Raw genomic sequence first — 21,781 nt, 5'->3', positions numbered from 1 at the left:
TGGCTTGACAGAAGTATTGACATCTAATGCAGGTTAAGCGTAAGTTTATTAAATTCGGCATACTCGGTTTGCAAAATGCAGTGATGCATCACAAATGCTAAACATTCTTGAAATAAAATACTTAGCAAGAGGATTGAAGTTCTGAGGATAGGTCATTGAACTGACATGTTCATACTTTTTCTCTTTTTATAGATACTGCTTGACTTATTGAATTTTTTATTCCAAGTTTTTTAGTATCTGCAGGATCAGCAATTAATCTTGTGCTCATACAGTATTCATACAGGAAAATCCAAACTGCTGCGTCGTAATTATTGTAAGAGAAGAAAATGTAGAAGAAGCTAATGATCCAATGGTGAGGTCCCAATATGGGACCTTGTATGATGAATCTTAATTCTATCCCAGTGAGCAAGCTAGAAGGATACAGTATAAAGCATAATATATTTATTGCTTGGGTGGAAAGAGAACAGGCTATGTATATTCTTGATAGCCTTTCAAGTGTTTTAAGGAATTGAATAACGAGGAGAAGAGATTCAGAGCAGAGTTGGGGATGGAAATGTTGAGGGACTTGTAATTTTTTTGATGAATTGTAAGATCATGGAATAGATTAAGGTGTGGTAATTTATCTGTTACACTGCAAGAAGAATATGTATTGTAATCTGAAAGCAGTGGTTTTCAGCAGTTTGAATTATGAGGTGTTAGCAGAGAAGTGAACCGTAAGTAAAAGGATAGATGGGGGAGTTAATTTCATTGTCAAGTGATGTCTTATGCTGTGATATTCTGTAACAAATCCTTTTTTAGTACTCCCCACAAATATTGTAATTTTTCTTCCTACAATGGTGCTTCAACAAGATCAGAATTTTTCAAAATGTCTTTTCCTTCATTTGGTTGAGTGAAGCTGCCCTGGAGTCAGTTTGCATGAATGCTCCATTCCCATTTCACATTATCTGATTGGGGGAATTTATGAATGTAAGCTGAATATTTTTTATACTCCAAAGGAATGATGTTCTGAGGCTTCATTGCAGTGGTGTGAATTTTTGAGTTATTTCCTGTTATTAATAACAACATGACTCATTTAAGTTTCAGACTGCAACTTGCATATAATGTGGAAATTGTAAAACAATTGGACAACAAATTCTGAAATCAAATTCAATAGATTTTTAAGCTTAGTGCACAGCAAAGTGATCAGTATAAAATGAGATTGATTCATTACTGCCTCCCGCCACCCCACCACTCCCATGTGCTTATGTCTACATGATGTCAATCCATACCATATGATTGACTGGCTCGGGTGAAAAACAAATTGAAGGTCCGATGAAACTTCAAATTGGGGATTGATATGTTTTTGTCAGACAAGATTTTTAAGGCTGTGGAACCAAGGTCAATGTGTGTTTAAGGTATAATTTGGCTATGATAGAATTGGTAAAACACATTCGAAATGATTTGCTTTTTATAATATTTACTGATGTAGACTAGCAAGCCACACAGGCAATTAATTCTAAATTTTTAGAAGGAGGCTGCCATTTGGATGTGCATGGAAAAGTAGATTTGGTAGAATTACTAATCTTAAAATGTATATAAAAATGGCCTATCTGTGTTTTGTGTTTAATAAAGTGGGTTAATGGCCCTATTCTGAAGGAGGAATGCTCTATATGGTGCAGGGAAAAAAAATGGGAGTGGAATTAATATGAAAAGGGTTGGTGGAAGAATCTACACATACAGCATAGATGCAAAATATTACTATGTTGAGAATCTAATCATTTAAGCAGTTATGTTCTACTATAACACTAGAAAAATCTAATCCTTTGAAGCAATGAACTTATTTTCCTTCAAGTGTATTTTTAAAGGCTCTATCACTACAGACTGTTCTTTTGGTTTTCAGGCTTGATTTTTCAGCTACCACTGACCATAGGTGATAACATTTGTGGACATAAGGTGATAATTGTTTGGGTAAACAGTGATTTTGTAGATAGAAAGGACTAAATAGATTAAATAGTTTACTGAATAGGTTTTTTTATTTTTGGGATGTGTAAGATTGAAAAAATTCTGTGATTTAGCAAGTTCAGATTTGAGCATCTTGAAAATGGGAGTAGACTATTAATTCAGTATTATTTAATGTTCAGAAAACAAGATCTGAGACTTGTTTGGCATAATGATAGAACTAAATTAAACAATGGATTATGGGATGATATGAAAATTACAACGAAAGGATTTTTTCCTAATGTAACTAGGGGAGCAGACCTTCTGTCAGAAGAAAACATACCGAAACAAAAACTAGCTGTCTGAAAGTCTCTGACATTTAAAGCTTATAAAAGTCAATTAAACTAAAATATGTTAAACTCGAGCAATAAAGCAAAATGAAGACACTTTACATTAAAAGAACACAATTACCCTTTTTGCTCACTGCCATTCCTGTTGATTAAATAAATGGATTGGGTGCTTCCATGCCAAGCCTAATCTTAAATGCTCAATATGGTTACTGCAGGTTTGCTTAGATTTCCATCTGGAGTCTGTAAAGTTTACTCAACCAGCATTTTGACACTGATATTAATGGTTTGATAGGACGTACAAGAGGATGGGGAAACATTGGTAGTATTTTGTAGATGCAAGTTGTAAGCCTTTTTTGCTTGTACAGGGACTGGATACGTTTTAGCTGTTCTATAATCATATAGTAGTGGAATATTTAAAAAGTGCTATATTAAAGAGAAATGAGTACGTCAGTTGCAGTTTATTTAAAACTGGATTCAACTACTTGCAGTTTCCCTTCATTCCCAACTTCCCTGGGATTCCAAGGATTACTACCAATTCCATATACTGGCCAAAAATTTCTTTGCTTATGTGATAAAGGTCTTTTCTCTATTCTACCTGCAGGGGTCCTATGTGAAATAAGTTTGGGCAGTCTCTACGGATTCTAGTAGGGTAAGTTGGGAAGGACTAAAATTGTCAATATTTTGGTAGTGTCTGGAAATCTTATTTTGCATTACCATGGATTTATTTTATGCTCATGATTTGGAGGAGATAAATTATTTCATTGGATCAGAAAAGAAATGGCTTCCCTGGTTTTTAGCCCCTTCATTAATAAGTAGTGAACTTGGACTTTCAGAAGAGATTAATAGGCACAACTGAAAACATTATCTTTGGAAACTTGATCTCGAATACTGCAGTATCTTGAGCAAAATAAATTAAGCTGATTTAATAAGCTAATATAAATTAATGATAATTAATCTTTTAATAAATTTAAATGATCTTTTAAGTCTCAAATCATCCACCTTCCTTGTGGTTCAGTGTCATGAAGCAAATTTCCTTGCCAGTCCTATCATTGACTAACTTTTTTTTGCTTCCTGTTTTGTTGTAGTTGCTAATTTTTCTGCTTCCCATTTTAAAGTGGCTATCAATATTGAGTAAAATGTTCATATATAGTGGAGATACAACTTGAAAAACTATGGATGCTTAAACTATCAAGTATGCTTTTTGTCAACCTGATTTGCAAGGATATTTGTGTTACTGACTAATACAAACTATTATATTTGACAAACAGCAATAAAAATAATTAACTTCAGACAAAACACACAGAGCTGGAGGAACTCATCAAATCAGGCAGCATCTGTGGAGGGGGATAAATAGTTGGTATTTTGGCGTGAATCATCAATTGTTTATTTCTGTTCATAAATTCCTGACTTGTTGAGTTCCTCCAGCACTTTTTGTGTGCTGTTCAAAATTTCCAGCATCTGCAGAATGTCTTTGTGCATATGATTCATTTTGGATAAATGCAATTGTAATACCGTAGCTAACAAGGTAGCCACATGCCCCCGTTGCAGGTAACATTGTTGAACTGTCTAGTTTGCTATCTTAAGCCCTCAATTATTGGGAGTGCAAGTTATTATGTGATTAACAATGTTGGTATTTTGTGAGCAAATAGACACAAACAACATTTTGTCTTGAACATGATTTTATGTGCTTGACTAGAGCAATGAACAGGGAAATCCCCGCATGCTAGAGATGCAGCAGGAGCATGAGAGTAAGATTTCTACCTTTTTCCAAAGATAATGGATTACCCAAAGGATTAAAAAATAAAACGACTTTATTGGTATTTAAAGAAATGACATTTGCTGAAGTATCAGAATGTAATTATGTAGAATGGAAAATAGAAGGAACAAGGTGGCTGCAGGCTGTAGTGTAGCAAATTTTTTGGCAATTGCTGCTGCTTGGTCATCTTGAGCTGGTGAAGGTGAATCCACCTCAAAGCTCTTCTCTGTCATCCTTTTCCTTGAGTCTTCTCTCTGCTACTTGTTTTTAGGGATAGGGAGGCACTCAATCACTGATTTAGCTGTAGCTGTCAACTCATCCATCCAGTTGTAACAATGCATGTGGAAAGATCAATTTGCATTAATCTGCTTCAGAACACATCTTAGTATAAACATCTGACTAGTTTCTGAAGGACAAACAGTTCAGCAAAGGAGTTGGAATTGTGTCAGACTTGGACATTTTTTTTTTATTAATTCTGCTATGCCATACCAAAACCAGATTTAATGTCAGTGTCCATCACTGTATTAAGACTGATCAAAGGCTTTAGTCTGTATCCATTGCTGTACCACGCAGGAGCCTGATTTCTGGTCTGCATCTATGTTCTACTTTCAACTGTCCTCTGTCCTACTTCCCTCTCCATTGTGATTTGTCTCAATATTACCGATATGTTTTAACTCGTTACCTTGATTCTTTAAAAATTATTTCCACTGGGAAGTATGTGTTAGTGCCTTAAAGATTTTCTGTTGTTTTTCTCCCTGCCCCACATTAGTAGTTTAATATGTTTTGTTAAGTAACCATGCATGTTTGAATATAGAATACAGATGTCCTCATTGCAGGAACCGATTCCATTGCTTTAAATTGGTTGACAAGTAATGTTTCACTGTCTCTTATCTACTTGAGTTGCAATGCTCTTGCAGTTTCTCGCTATTAACTGTGTTTCCATACAACTGTAGGAAGAAAAATTTATACAAAGCCTGTTATTCTTGACTCTGCACTTTTCCTTCAAGTTCTCCAGGAAAGGGTGCTTGGCTTTTTTATTAAATGGATTTTCCACTGTTTTTCATGGCTCTGGGTAAACCCAAAGCATTTCATGGCAAATGAAGTGCCATTTTTATTTTAAGTATTTACTTAATTTTAAGAAATAGCAAAGTATTTGCACAACAGCATAAGGTTTCGCAAACAATATTATAAAATAGTCTGACCATCTGTATTGGTAATCCTAAATAAGGGATGAGAATAGCAGGTAATGCCCATGTTCTTCGAAGGTAGTGCTTTACATCCACTTGAGCAGTCAGCCAGAGATTCAGCATGACATCTGTTCCAAGGACATCTCCTCCAGCAATGGAATATTCCCTCAGTGCCACATTGATTTGTCAACCTATTTTGTGTGCTTAGATCACTGTGTCCAGCTTGAACTTAAAATCTAATATGTGCGAGCACAATTACAGTGTATCAGTGTTAACCCATTCTAATCTCCATGCTCTATCCGTTATCACTGACCAAATGTATGCGTCAATTCAGACCGCTTGCCATCTCTTGACCGCCAGAGTGCACTCGCATCTATGTATGTTGTCAGATTGTTCACCCAGTATACAGTTCTAGATAAGCTGAGGTAGGATGGTTTTGTTTGTATTAGTATGAGTAGTGGATTTGAGAAAGAAGATTTTACAAAATATGACAGGGATAATGAAGGCCAGCACAGTGATAAAATGGCAGAGCTGCAGCTTTACAGCACCTGTGACCTGCATTCAATCCTGACCTCTAGTTTTGTATCCCTGGTATTTGTATGTTGTCTTTGTGGGATGTTGCCTTAACTTGGGTCTTCAGGTTTCATCCCAAATATGTGTTGATTGGTAGGTTGGTGACAACTTCAAATTGGAAAGTGCTAGAATCTGAGGGAGTTGATGAGGATGTGGAGAGAATAAAAATAGGTGCCTGATGGTCAGTGTTGCGACTGTGATTGAAGTCACTGGAGAGGCACTGAAGCTGGTGATACAGAAGATTTTATTCATCACAGAAAGCAGGCATTCTCATGGAAACACTCTCCACAGAGGCTCACAAACCCAAAAGTACATCACATTTTTATACCCTTAAGATCAGTGGTAACAGTTGGTGATTCAATAGTTTCAATAGTCAGTGACATTTACTTTAATACTTTGACAATGCTTCCTTTTGAATTACATATCTACAGTGCGAGACACGTTCAAATACCTTGGCTGGAACACTTCCCTGAACTTATTTACATTTACGATGATACAAATTCCTTAAACCCACAGTTGATGCAGGGCAATTAACAAAACTCCATTGTTAATGTTTAGCTGATGCATATGCAAATATATCATGGTCACCATTTTTCAAACTATTATCTTTTATTCTTTTTGCTTTTAACTTCAATTTAATGCTTGCAATTTGCAATAAAAACTGAAGACTGGTTCTTTAATTAATATCTGCTACAATCACAATATACTCCTTAACAATCAGCACAGACATGATGAGTGAATGGTCTGTTTCTCTGTGGCATGACTGTTAAATGAAATTGATGTTGAAAGTAGCTGGCTATCAAGAACTTGGGTTCAATGGGATGCCTCTTATCTCTTAGAAAGAAATAATAGTCAGGCTATTTCTAGACGATGCACACAGCTAGTGAATCTGAGGGAATTCATTTCATTGCTTTGTGAATCCAGAATTGTCTTGCCCACAGAAGGCGAAGCGTGGTTGTAGACAGGTCATATTCTGCATGGAGGTTGGTGACCAGCGGTGTGCCTCGGATCTGTTCTGGAACCTCTTCTTTTCGTGATTTTTATAAATGACCTGGATGTGGAAGTGGAGGGATGGGTTAGTAAATTTGCAGATGACTCAAAGGTTGGAGGTGTTGTGGATAGTGTGGAGGGCTGTTAGAGGTTACAGTGGGACATCAATAGGATGCAAAACTGAGCTGTGAAGTGGCTGATGGAGTTCAACCCAGATAAGTGTGAGGTGGTTCATTTTGGTAGGTCAAATATGATGGCAGAATATAGTAATAATGGTAAGACTCTTGGTAGTGTGCAGGATCAGTGGGATCTTGGGGTCAGTGTCTGTAAGACTCTCAAAGCTGATGCGCAGGTTGTCTCTGTGTTTAAGAAAGCATACAGTGTATTGGCCTCCTTTAACCGTGGGATTGCGTTTAAGAGCCGAGAGGTAATGTTACAGCTGTGTAGAACCCTGGTCAGACCCCACTTGGAGAACTGTGCTTGGTTCTGCTCACCTCACTACAGGAAGGATGTGGAAACTATAAAAAGGGTGCAAAAGAGAAATACAAGGATATTGCCTGGATTGGGGAGCATGCCTTACGAGAATAGGATGAGTGAGCTTGGCCTTTTTGATTTGGAGCGATGGAAGATGAGAGGTGACCTGATAGAGGTGTATAAAATAATGAGAGGCATTGACTGTGTGGGTAGTCAGAGGCTTTTTCCCAGGGCTGAAACGGCTAACATGAGAGGGCACAGTATTAAGGTGGTGAGTATGTGGAATGGGCTGCCAGCGACTGTGATGGAGGCAGATACAATAGGATCTTTTGAGGCTCCTAGATAGGTACAAGGAGCTTAGAAAAATAGAGGGCTATGGGTAACCCTAGGTAATTTCTAAAGTAAGTACATGTTCGGCACAGCTGTAGATTTTCTATGTTTCTAACTGAGGAGCAAATTAAGTTAATTTAAAGCTGGAGAGAAGCTAGTGGAGAAGTAATAGGACAAAGGAAAAATTCTCCGAAGGTGACAGCAAGGTGGCTGAGTTGCTTCCGATGTTTCCAGTGACGCAAGAGACTGCAGATGTTGGAATCTGGAGCATAGAACAAACTGCTGGAGGAACTTGGGTCAAGCAGTATCTGTAGAGGCGAAGGGATAGCTGATAATTTGGATGTTTACAGAATTGTGTGGTTAATAGATTAATGGGAACTGTTGGTGAGAAATCACAGGGATATTTTAAATCTGCAAATATGTGTCAGAGCTGTTGAATCTGAAACAAAAGGTGAATGCTGAAAATTCCAGTACATTTGGTGATGTTGATGGAGTTAGATAAGCTAAGTTAAGTTTAGTTGTCCAACAGCAGAACTGAATCACCTGTAAGTTTTGAATCTGATCTTGAGCCCAAAGTTGCATCATGCCTGCCTGGAGGATGAGGAACTGTTCCTCGTGCTTACATAAAAGCAGTGTATGAAACATAGATAGGTTAGAATGGCATCTGTATGGAGGATTTAAGGGTTAAGCAAATAGAAACTCAGGGTTATCCGTGCAAACTAAGTGAGGAGTTCAACTTAATGGGCATCAAATCAACATCTTTTTCCAATATAGAGGCGACTGTCTCATGAGTACTGAATGCAATACATTGGAATAAGTGCAAGTGAATTGATGCTTCATGTGATAGGAAGGGATAAGGTTAAAAAAAGATGTTGCATCTTCGGTCATTGCTTGGTAAAGTGCTGTGAAGGTGCAGTTGTGGGTGGAGACAGAAGAGAGGACTTGGCATTGGGGAGAGGAAGAAACAGATGATGTGTATCTAGTAGCAGAATCTAGTTGATGATTATGGAATTTATGAAGGTTGCTTTGTCGAATGGGGAGGGAGGGAACGTCGACTCAGACCATTTTCATGCCTTACAAGGCGCAGATTAGAAGTCTATGTGGGGCGCCACTCCTCGCACAGACTAGAGTAATGTGTGATTAAGTGCCTTGCTCAAGGGCACAAACACGCTGCCACAGCTGTGGCTCGAACTAGCGACCTTGAGATAACTAGACGAACGCCTTAACCACTTGGTCACATGCCCAGCAGGATGGGGAGGCTGGTGGGATAGCAAGAGAAGACTGGGGGACATGGTGGCGTGTGCTCCCATATGTCTACTTTTGGTAGAGGGGTATTTAAGGGGAATGTAATAGAAACCTGTATCCCATGATATTTTAAACTGAATGAAGAGATAATTGTGAACAAAATAAGAGCAAAAACATTTCTAAATTTTAAAAATGGCAAATCTATGTGTGTGTGGGGGTGGGTGGAGAAAAGATCCATTCATATTTTTTATATTTTTTCATATTTCATAAGGATCCTGACAGGTGATTAACCTAAAATGTTCCCCATAATATTCTTTATAACATGGATTGTCTTCCCTGCTGAATATTTATAGTATTTATAATTATTTCAGAATTTCAGGCAATAAATGATAGAATCATCTGCTGCATATCAAACCGATTCAAACACACATTGGTTGTGAATTTGAATTTCACTAAAATCTTATTTTACAAAAACATTTGCCTGTGAGGGTTTGCTGCACGCATATCGAAAGACATTGCAGTGATTACTGCATTTAGCGAAAAGTTTGTCATTGGATATAAAGATAATGATAGTAAATAAATGAACTTTGGTGAAGGATGCTTCACCATCCCTCTTGATTGAAGGTTTCTGTGAGGTTCAAAGTAGCCATGTATAGTGGTGTTTGCTTTTTTCTTGGAGGTGTCGTAAGCTAATGATGAGGTTGTGCATCTAGATATGTCAATGACAGACACTACTGAAAAGATGCTCCTTTGAGCAGTGTTGACTGTATATCTGTCCTTTATAATGTTGCATTTATTCTTGGCATTCGTTGAGATGGGTCCTTGATTGTTTAGGCTGTAGATCTCCTTAAGAATCATGAAGAATGTCCATGTTTCATGGTTGTGAGTTGCTAGATTGCCACTTATTCTTTGAATCATGGATTTTATGTCAGACCTTGGCTTTTGTGTTTCATAAAGCCATTTAGTCTTGAGGAATGGTGCAGTTTGTATGCCATCATTCCATTCTTTTTCTCAGATGACTTTGTAACGATGTTTCTCCTTACCCCAACGAAGCTGCTTGCTGGAGAGGAGCTAAACTGGATTTAGCCTTGCAGTCATGTGTCAGCAGCAGGCTGAGTACAGTGTCCTGTTGTATTCTTTACTTTTTAACTTGTATCATATATGTAACTTATTAAAGTATTTGTGATAATATTACTTAATGTTCTGTGTGTGAGTTATATGCACGTTGGTCTGGAAGAATGTTGTTTTGTTTGGCAATATCATGTGTACGGTTGAATGACAATAAACTGAACTTGAACCTACTGCACAGGACACATAGGACAGAACAAAGATCAACCTGTTTTGCAAAACTGACATGCACAAGTTTGGAGTTTGATGTGTGCATTGAAGCACATTACAAAATAGGGTTTGAAACTCTGGAACAGGGGTTCCCAACCTGGGGTCCTTGGACCCTTGCTTAATGGTATTGGTCCATGACATAAAAAAAGGTTGGGAACCCCTGCAAAAGACTCTTTGCTAGTTTATTCCTGTGGTGTAATACCACTGCCAATAAAAGTTCAAGATGTTTTACATCCTGAAGAGCATGAATTGCTTCTTGTGTCTTAAATCCCACTTTTCAAGATGGATATTGATATCAAGGATATTGATCACCTGTAGTGTGCCAGCAAACCCTTTGGCTATTTGAGGAAAACTATATTTGAAGAGCAGGAACTCAAATTTACCAGGTGGCAGTGACCTCTGTTGTCCTGTGCACAACTGAGACATGGATTATCTGTAGCAGGCACCTCAAAGCATTGATGGGGGGAGGGAACGTCGACTCAGACCATGAGAGGCCTGCGTCGGGCATTTTCATGCCTTACAAAGCGCAGATTGGAAGTCTGTGTGGGGCGCCACTCCTCGCACAGACTAAGCAATGTGTGAGTAAGTGCCTTGCTGAAGGGCACAAACAAGCTGCCACAGCTGAGGCTCGAACTAGTGACCTTGAGATAACTAGATGAACGCCTTAACCACTTGGCCACGTGCCCAACACAACACAACAGTGGGGAGCATGACTGCCAGTGTCTTCCAAATCCACTGGTAGGATAAATAGACCAATCTCCTCTCCTATGCCATGAAAAGTTAAAGTATGCAAATAGAATTGACTGCAGAAATGATAAAGATGAATAAAAATTATTTTTATAGAATCAATGTTGTAAAGTGAGTAAATAATGGACTTGCAGCTCATTTAAATGAGGAGTCATTAATCGGGCATTCTGAGCTATGCTGTCCAGTATGATGTGAGTTTACAGTTCACTGCAAGATACCTCCCACTTAGATTTGTGCTACAAAAATGATACAAATAAGTAGCACCTTGTTTTTATTTTAATCATTAGCATGATTACACTATGATTTAATGTAACTTTTATATTTTCCAACTGTATTGTTTTATGTATTATATTTTCTAAGGCACCTTATTTGGATTGAAGAATCCATGTTACTCTGTTCTTATATAATTCTGCAGTCTTCTCTGTATTTCAGTAATGATGGAATGAATAGATTGATGCTTTTTGATTATAGAAATTGATGCAAACATCTTTTTTATATAGCTCATTGGTTCTTAAGGTAGTATGTTATACAGTTGACATAACATTGATTGTAAAGTGAATTATTGATTTCTTTGGTAATCCCTTGGAATCAAGGATGACCTACTAACATTCTGGTTTTGTGGGCTCTGAGCTGACTAATGTAGGGCCACAGATGCAGTTGAAGAGGCAAATGGGTGTTTTATAAGGTGTCCCACTATTCCATCAGTAATGCAGAGCTTACTAATATTCTCTAAAACAAATAATTTTAAAATTGGTTTTAAAATTTTATTTCTCCCATAGATTCAACTGACTGCCTTGTGTTACAAGCCCTTAAATTCTCCCTGGAACAAGCAGTTGTGTTAACTAAGGCTTTTTTGTTTTCCTAAAGGTTATCAAACAAGCCATTGAATGTTTAATTTTTGTTGAAAATTGCTGTGAAATTATGTAGATGCCAGGATTTGGGTCTGTCCGTTAATCCTTATCGATACTATTAAGATGAATGTGTCATTAATTAGTGTCTTCGCTTTGCAGCCATCTCAAAAACTGGGTTGCTTTGGTCTGTTCATGAGATGCCAGCATCGGGTTACGGGGCTTAATGACTTTTGACCTGGAGGAAAATTGCAGAAAGGAAAGACCATCCTGATCGTACTTTATACAGAGTTTGGAGTAGTCTTGTAACAGCAGAATAGAAGCTGTTCTTGAGCCAGATGGTACATGTTTTAAGGCTTCTGTATCTTCTGCCCAATGGGGAAGCTGTTAATGTTTCATTGTTTTAGTTTTTTAAAATTTTATAATATAACCATTAAAAAGATGAGCTTTGATTTAATTTTGGTGTCTGTTTGCATTCAAAGTGCCCCTAAATGTAGGAAAACTGTAGGGCATCTGGTTACCAACTACTCGGAAATCCCATTGATTTGGCATCTGACTCACAAGTTGATTGTCATATTTCCCGAGCACAAAGGGACTTCAGCTTCCGTGCTCTACGTCTACTTGCCTGGGTCATTGGAATTTGTTATCATTCTAATGAGATTTTAAAAAGAAATCAAATAATGCAGAAAATCTGCCAGTATGGTACCATCAGTGTTTGGACTGAGCTAGAATACTGAAGTTTTACAGTATTATAAACTCTTTTACAGTTTTGCCAGCTGGTAAGCTGAGGCTTCAGTTTAACCAATTGTAAAAGAGTTCTGGGGAAGGCTTGCCATTTATTCAGGAAATTCCTGCATTGTGCAGGGCCTTGCTGATCAAGAGCCAGCTGGGAAACTTACTGAAAATATAGTAGGGGAGTGGCAGTTGTCACCAACTCATTGCTCAGCTGTACTGGTGGAGTGCCACTGATAAAACTTTGAACTGTGTGTTAATCCGATAAAAGTAACTTGAGGGAAGAGTACTACACCCAGAGTATTCACATTTCAGACAGCTGATTTCTAGATGTGGTAGCTTCCATGGACCACAAGCAGCAGGTGATGCAACGTCTATTCTTGAAGAGTCTTTTACTACTGTCGCTTTATTCCTATGCCAATACTGGTGTGATATTGTTTTGAGCTATTGGTAGATATTTTGATCTGGTGAGATTTACCATTCCATCCATATCTCAACATTCTTTGCGGTCTCCTACTATATTCCATCTGACCCTTAAAAGCTAGCTGGTGATATGGCAGAAAGGAGAGCCACAAAGGTTTGGAAAACATAAATGGGTAAGAAGGATGATCAAGATGAAATAGAATCATCTGGAAGCAGAGTTGTAAATGTCTTGGAGGATGTGATTTCAGAATTCATTCAGTTACAAATGAGCTGTAAATTTGTAGTGACATAGTGCGATATTTTCATACCTTTAGTTGGGTGGTCATTTTAGGTCATGTTTCACTTATATGCGAACACCATGTAAAATATTTAATGTTGTTTTTCTCAGGAAATTCTCAGTTGGGTGCTACCATTGTGGATGCATTAGATACGCTCTACATCATGGGACTTTTTGATGAGTTTCGAGATGGGAAAGAATGGATTGAGAAGAACTTAGATTTCAGTGTGGTAAGTCATAAGATCTGCATTCCATTCTAACACAGAGGGAGCCTGTTTCAGTTGAAAGAATGTAAATTCATGGCAAACATACTATATTGCCAGACCGTACATCACCCCAACTTCACAGCATTAGTAATACACTGTATGGACAATAAAGCTTACTTATCTCTTCAATAGCTACATCACTTCACCCCATTGCAGACATTTTTGTTCCATCCATTGTTTCACCCCCCCCACCTTCTTTGCTATGTACTACTACTTTTTCTCACTAACAATGGTTTCTCTTTGATTTTAACTATTAACTTTTTTTCTTTCTACAAATGTTGCTTGACTGAGTTCTGAAAGCATTTGTGCTTTTGTATTTATGATAAATGAGCTGTAGATCAGTTGATTGTTAATGAGAGATGCACACTATTATTAAGTTCATTCTGCATATTACTCGTGGAAGTCAGATGTTTGCCACCCCTACATTCTAAGCCCCTACTGCCTCCATTTCCACGTCATCCATCCCCTTGTAGGTCTTTCCTGCTGTCCTTACTGCCACTAGTGTGTCTGACTCAGTTTTGCCTAAATCTCTTTGGCTCCATAATTAGCACCCCATTCAATTAATTTGAAACTATGGTTAAATTACTGGCATCGAAATATACCTGATATTGAAAACAAAGCCGTGTATTTGATGTCCATTATTTAAAATGTTGCTCAAAAGATTCAAAGAGAAGAATCCTGAGTTGTTCGAATGTAAATGATGGTAAACTATTTACTGCAGTGTTTGCATGGTCTCAGATTTGGCATTCTGTTTGATGCCATCCATTTGCTTGACTTCTTCAAGAAAACTGGAGTATTCCTCCAGAAAACCAAAGGGCAAAACTATTTGAGTCACTGATCAGAGCAGTTGTTGTATTTATGATTACATAATTGTTCAGCAAGTTCCACCTGCTGGACGCACCCTGCAATACATATTTGAGCATTACTCGTGCATAAAATAAAAAATCTTCTAAAAACATTGTATGTTTTTATATAGACTGTTTTCTAAGCTACCATTAGAGAAGACTTCAGTGATGCTAAAGACTTACACAGGCAAAAAAGTGTCTCTCAACGGCAAGCTGAAAGTGAATATGACGTACACAGCAGTAAGAGCTTTGTGTTGAAAAGTGGAGGGCCAGCACTTTTTGAATGTGAATGGTTCAATAGGTACATTTAATGTCAGAGCAGTGTTTCCAATATACATCCTTAAATTCTTTTTCTTCACAAACATCCACAAAATCAGAGGAGTGCCTCAAAGAATGAATGGCAGTTAAACATTAGAATCCCAAAAGCCCCCCAACCCCGCTGCAGTTCCCCATTCCTATGCATGAGCAGCAGCAAGGCAACAGCTCCACCCCGCCCCCACCAGCAAAAACTCATCGGTACTCTCTACCGAGCACTCAAGCACAAGTGTGCAACAAATCATCAATAAAGACACAGACTTTTAGTACCCCAAAGACTATTCGTTCACCCGGTAATTCAACATACCACAGGCTCGCTCTCTCCCTAATAAGAGAAAAAGAGGTGTCCCCGTTTCACAGCGGGAGGGGAGACATAGCAAACAACTCAATGATTTATGATGTTAAAAGTCTGTTCCATCACTTTTTCCAAGCTCTGCGCCCAGAGAGTCAGCCCCAGGGCTCAGGTCTCTGGACACACAGCCAACGGCAGCTAACCCGCTGCTCCCGATGTTCTGTGTTCTCCTGCAATGCCTCAGTCAGGGGCACCGGCCTTGAATCAGTCTGTCTCCAGAGCCACAAAAATCCAGCACCCTGAAGGCGTGCTCGTCTTCCAGCATCCTTGGGATATCAAAAAGCAGCTGGTTGTGAGGCCCTGAAAGTGCCCACAAAGATTCCCACAAAGAACCAAAGTCAGAGTGCAACTTCGGGTCAGGATCTTCAAAAGAACCTTGTACAGGAAAAAGGAGGTATCAAAGATAGAAATAGAGCTGTTTCCGAAGATGCAAGCAAAGGAGTTGCTGTTTAGTGTCATCTTGACTTTGTTCTGCCCTCAGAATGGTTGAGAAAAATCAACTAGATTGCCACTCAATCAAAGCTCTCAATGGGGTGCCAACAGGCAACAGCAGCCCAAATGATAGTACCAGCCAGAGACTGGCACATTTACTAATGCTAATGAGAAGGGGATTGGTAAACGCAAAGGCACGAAGGCCAAAATTGAATTGAATGAAGCGGCAGCACTAAGATTACATAAAGTGTGTCAAGTTTCTTGCACACTGTGTCCTAAAGTGGATACTGAACTTCAGAGCTTGGAGGCGTCTGGAATTCTCTGAAAGATTAGGCTATGGTTTGCATATGTGGTGTTTTCAAAGTGAGTATCAATCTGGTGCTGCGTACTGTGCGATATCTCCTGCCATGAATAGGAGACCTTCTCGTATCTTGGCAGGCTGGGAGATGTCTCAAAAATTGACTTGTCATTGGCCTATCTGCAAATGGAGATTGAAGAGTCAAGCAGGAAAGCTCTCACAAGGGACTGTTCCAGTGCAATCGTCTAAACTTTGGCATCACATCAGCTCCAGCAATTTAACAAATTGCAATGGACCAAGTGCTCCCAAGATATTCCAGGTACACAATATTATGTTGATAACATTATCATGACTGGCAAGAATGATGGAGCACCTCCAGAACCTGCTACTCAGTTACATGTTGGGCATTGTTCCTAGGAGCCTCTTATGACATAGAGTTCAGGGGCACCAAACAACACAGCAACACTGATGGCTTGTCATGTCCTCCATATTAGCAACTGAAGAAGCAAAGTCTTCATACTGTGACCCAACAGAAGTGCTCCACACAGCACTGGTGGATCAGTTGCCGGTAACAAATTCAGAAATACAAAGAGAAATGGGGAATGACCCTACATGGTCAAAAGTCTCTGACATCACCATGCAAGGATAGCTAGCTCATGGTAATCCTTTGTTCCCAGAGTTCTCAGTAAGACGAGACCAATGGTTGGTATGCCAGAAGAAGCTGATGTGTAGATCTTGTGTGATGTTCCCTCAAAACTGCACTTCAGAGTGTTAGAGAATCTGCATGAAGAACACCTGGGTACGATCAAGATGAAGAGTCTTGCATGGAGTTACTTATGATTGCTGGGAATAAATGGACAATTGAAGACTTGGTCAAAAGCTGTTTGGGATGCCAAAAAGTTCAAAATGCACCCCCCGGCAGTGTTACAGCTGTGGGAGTGGCTGTTGTCACTATGGCAAAGAGTACATATTGACTTTTCTGGGCCATTCATGGACTCCATGTTCCTGATTGCTGTGGATCCTCATTCGATGTGGCTGGAGATTATACCAATGAAGTCAACCACCTCGGAAAAAACGGCTACCGCCCTGAGGACTATCTTCACCAGAAATGGCTTACCAGACCAAATTGTGAATGACAATGGACCACAATACACAATTGACTTTTCCTTGAATTGGGCCCTTTTTTAAAATTTTCATTGCTAACCCTATATTGAGATTAAGATTCATAAAGTTCAATCATTTAATTGCATATGGTGTACTGCCTGATATTTTGTATTGTGGATTTGTAACTGGGTGGTACATTACACAGCATCCACACAAACATGAATTCTCAGGCTGTTTTCCCCTAGACGAACATGAGCTGGGTGAGCCTGTTAAAATAGTAAAATCCTATGGATTAACTGCTAATGCTACTCATTTAAGAGGAATCAGCCATTTTTGACATGGAATAAGCTTTTAATGTGGTCACTTGCCACTATCTTTGGTGCATATATTGGAAGATACATTTGCCAGGATAAACAAGGACACGACCCACCCAGCCAACACACATTTCCTCCCTCTTCCTTCCGGGAGAAGGCTCAGGAGCTTAAAGACTCGTACGGCCAGATTTAGGAACAGCTTCTTTCCAACTGTGATAAGACTGCTGAACGGATCCTGACCCAGATCTGGGCCATACCCTCCAAATATCTGGACCTGCCTCTCGGTTTTTTTGCACTACCTTACTTTCCATTTTTCTATTTTCTATTTATGATTTATAATTTAAATTTTTAATATTTACTAATTTTACTATTTTTAATATTTAATATTTGTAATCCAGGGAGCGGGAAGTGCAGAATCAAATATCGCTGTGATGATTGTACGTCCTAGTATCAATTGTTTAGCGACAATAAAGTATAAAGTAATACAAAAACAGTTTTATGCCAAAACTGGAAGGGATACATGAAACTGAGGTGAAAACAAACTAATTGGATTCTGCAGAATTTGGTTCCCTATCAATAGTACAGTCCAAGTTTCTTCCATTGGGAAGATCACATGCTCAGTGCTTAGTCTTGTGTAGGAATGGGAATGGCATCAGTTATTCTGAATCTGCACAGTTGATAGTTTTTCTCAGTAATTTGAGAATGGATTAGTGACAACTTATTAGAACTAATTCTGGGAGCTCTGTTCATATACATGTACAGGTACATATTTATCTTAGCCATAGCTATACAGTCCAGAAACGATGCCCATCACATCCCTCTGACCAGACAGTCCCCATGTATACAAATCCCACTTTACCAGCTCTTAAGTGGAAAAATTCTTCCTCAACTCCCTCTGAACCTCTTATTGCTTACTCTAAACTTATGGCCACTACTTCTCAAGACTTCTGCAATGGCAGAGGTTTCCTCGTATCAGCCCTATCTCAGTCTCTCATAATTTTGTGCAACTTTTATGTTGCCTTTGCTTCAAGAAAGCACATCTAATCTATCCAAAGATCGAATAAATTTATTATCAAAGCACATATATAATAGCATTTACAACCCTGAACTTTGTTACCTTGCAGGCATACTCAATAAATCAATATTATGACCATAACAGAATCAATGAAAGTGCATCAGGTTGGGGCTCGACTATTGTGCAAAAGACATCAAACTGCACAAATACAAAAAGAAAATAATTATAAACAAATTAGCAATAAATATTGATAACATAGGATGAAGAATCCTTGAAAGTGAGTCCAAAAGTGTGGGCCAATTTCAATGATGAAGCAAGTGAGTTTAGTGAAGTTATTAACTGTTCCTGAACCTGGTGGTGAGAGTCATGAGGCTCCTGATGAAATCAGTGAGAAGAGAGCATGTCTTGGGTGATAGGCATCTCTGATGATGGATGCTGCTTTCCTGCATCAGTGTTTTGTGTAGATGGGTTCAATGGTGGGGAGGGATTTACCTGTAATGGACTGTGCAATAGCCATTACTTTTCGTAGTCTCCTCTCTAAACGGAAACATTCCATCCCAGGCAACATGCTGGAGATTCTCCTGTGTTTTCATCCTTTCTTCTGTCTGCCAATCAGAGCTCCACGTGTTACTCCAGATATTTTGTTTAGAATCTTAGAGAATGTTGTTGTAAGAGTGTTATTATTTTAACATGGGTAAGATTGCCCCTAAAGCTACAGAGCCGTGCAGCATGGATACAGGTCATTCAGATTTCAAGTCCATCATGACTGTCAGCCGTCCAGTTTACAATAATCACACTCTAACCCCTTTTATTCATCCACTATTCCCCCTTCACTTACACCCGAGGGGCAAGCTTCATTGGTCATCTAACCAGCTGAACATCTTTGGATTGTGCAAACAAAAACACCTGAGGAAACCTTATGGTCATTAAGCAAATGTGCAAACTACACACAGTAAATATAATCAAGAGTGAACCCAGATCTCTGACATTGAAGGCAGTGGCTTTAATAGATGTACCTCTGATTTGCCAGCTTATGACAGGCTCCTGCAGATTTCTTTAACCTTTTTACCCTTTATACATTCAAACCTGATGTGCGTTTCAAAAATGTTTTAATCATCTTTCTATGTATAAAATGTTACGTGGATTTTTCAGGTGAACTTTGAGCAAGAAAAACTGAAAATATGGTTGTCTTTGAGGGTAATTTGGCACGACTGAATAGGATATACAAATAGCTATCAGTAGGAGTAATGCCAGCAATTGGTTAATTTTTTTTTCTTGGCTAGCAGGTATTTCATAAATAAATAAGCTAACATAAGCCTTACCTTGATTTTGATTAAAATAGGGACAAAACAGTAATGCAAATTATCCATAAAGACACGTAGCCAAATAAATAGAAATTTGCTGTGGTATTAAATTAAATAACTCCAAATTTCTTTAAAATTTCTCATTGTTTCCAGCTGTAAAATTGGGATCTTGCCCTTTGGAATGGTCTGATCTTTACTCAACAGAGTTTCAATCTAGACCCAAAACTAGTGGCCAGCAAGAATGCTGCAAATATAAATGTGGAAGTAGATTTACAGAATTTCTTTCTGTACATAGATTTTTACATCCCTTCCTCCAAGGAGCTTCAAGAGATGAAATGAGAGTAACTGTCTAGTACATCATTGCATCATTTGACTAAAGAATTGCAGCAAGAGATTGAAGTAAAACTCGAGTTAATGGACATCAAGAAGAAAATACACATCAGTGATTGCATCGTATCTCTCATAAAGGAAGATGCTTGCATTTGTTGGAATTTGGAGGAGTACTTGCTCTTGATTGAGCAATGTTCAGTTGTACTCATACTTTGAACAAATGAAGCAGTCTATGCCTATATGTTGCAAGATCTGGACAACATTCAGGCATGAACTGATAACTAGCAATTAACATTTTATGTCACAAATATATGGCTGTATGTATTATCCTGTTACAGAAAACAGTTCTAGATTAAGATCAGTTACTATTGTGATCATAAGACTTCTCCATTCCACTCTTTCTCTGTTTCACACTTCACAGGTTTTTCACCCATTCTGGCTTTGTAAACACTGGTCACTTGAATTTGAACTAAACTGAGAGCCAATCTCGAGCCACAATTCTATGATTAGTGATGTGCATTTACCTTCTAAGGAATCAAAACTAATCAATAGAAAAATAATTGCAATTTTAACGTAAGTGGAATTATAATGAATCAAGAAAGCAGTTGGACTTCAGATTAGCTTATGTTAACTTAGATTAAATGCTATCTCACAACCTAATTCTTCTTCTTCGTTATTCTGTAGAATGCAGAAGTCTCTGTCTTTGAAGTGAATATAAGGTTTATTGGAGGTCTTCTGGCTGCCTATTATCTCTCAGGAGAGGAGGTACGGTACAACTATCAATTTTGTTTTGACGTTCTTCAGCCGTATCATTATGGAGCCTTATACACCTCAAAAGAAATTCATAAAGTGTTGACTTTGCCCTTTGAGTACAAATTGTCGCCATGAAATATTAATATTGGCCAGAGATTTAATTGGACTAGTCAGGTACATATTGGCTAAGGAACAAGTCAGAAGCTGTCTTTTGCAAGCTTGTCTCTTTGCTACCCCACATTATGTATCAATAAGGTGCATCAGGAATGTGATGATGTACACTCTGCTTGGCTGGATGAGTAACTCTAATGTCAAGTGACACCATCAAAGACAAAGCAACTCATTTGGCATCCTATTCACCACCTAAAAAAAAATTCACTTCCTCTGCCACCAGCACACTGGCTGAAGTGTGTATCACCTACCAAAGGCATTCCAGTAACTTATCAAGGGCTCCGTGACTTGTATCGTCTAAAAAGAAAGGCAATGTCAAAAGCATGTGAATTACAGCACTGCTAGTTCCCTTCCAAATGTCAAATTAATAATCTTGCGTGGGAAATATTAGTACTGCTGCTTCATTGTTATTAGGACTAAGTTCTAGAACTTGGTAGTTGTCATCACTATTGGAGCATCTAAACGGAGCAAACTCCGCTGATTCCAAAAGCTGCAACCTGAAGGTTTGTCTTGTCGGTGTTACTCAGATTTTATAAATGAATAAGCTCAATTTTTTATAATAAAGAATAATGCTATGAATAGTTTTTATAGTTTCAATAATCAACTTTGATATAACTACCATTTTGAAGCTTTTTGGTGGTTTCTTTATTATTTCTATGTATCAATTTTGGATGATTCATTGGTGCTTACTGAAGAAAATTTTCATTGAAGCCCACTGGCCAAGTCTTAGTATTAATGGTAGGACTTAACCCTTACATACTTTTCGGGTCAGATCTGGCCCGTTTTGACATTTGACAGCAGCAAAAACACCCTAGACGCCATTTTTTAGCCGAAATTTGATGACTTTTCCTAAAGTGACTCAAAATGCGCAAAAATGAAAATATTTAAAAATGTTATACTTTTGTACGGGTGCTACAGAATTTTGTACATTGAGGCTGCTCTGGGTCAAATTTGACCCGTATCTATTGAAATGGATTTTAGATCTCTGAAACATTAAGAATTAATTACCCAATTTATTAATGTCAGATATGCTATTTATACATTCTAAATTTATCTGTGATTCAAAATTTGGTATTTATGAGGGGATTCAGGGGC

The 21,781-nt window shown here is 38.3% G+C and overlaps 1 protein-coding gene across 1 annotated transcript in view; it reads left to right on the top strand.

The window, feature by feature from the left end:
• Nucleotides 1-21,781, top strand: part of man1a2 (mannosidase, alpha, class 1A, member 2) — a 128,721-nt gene that overhangs the window by 45,888 nt on the left and 61,052 nt on the right. Inside the window, exons 4-5 of the mRNA XM_063050720.1 lie at nt 13,299-13,417; nt 20,447-20,527. Coding sequence (XP_062906790.1) covers nt 13,299-13,417; nt 20,447-20,527 — 200 coding nt within the window. The remainder of the gene's footprint in view (nt 1-13,298; nt 13,418-20,446; nt 20,528-21,781) is intronic.

Source organism: Mobula hypostoma, chromosome 6 (genome assembly GCF_963921235.1).
Source record: "Mobula hypostoma chromosome 6, sMobHyp1.1, whole genome shotgun sequence".
NCBI lineage: Eukaryota > Metazoa > Chordata > Chondrichthyes > Myliobatiformes > Myliobatidae > Mobula > Mobula hypostoma.
This window is presented reverse-complemented; position numbering and strand designations above follow the sequence as displayed.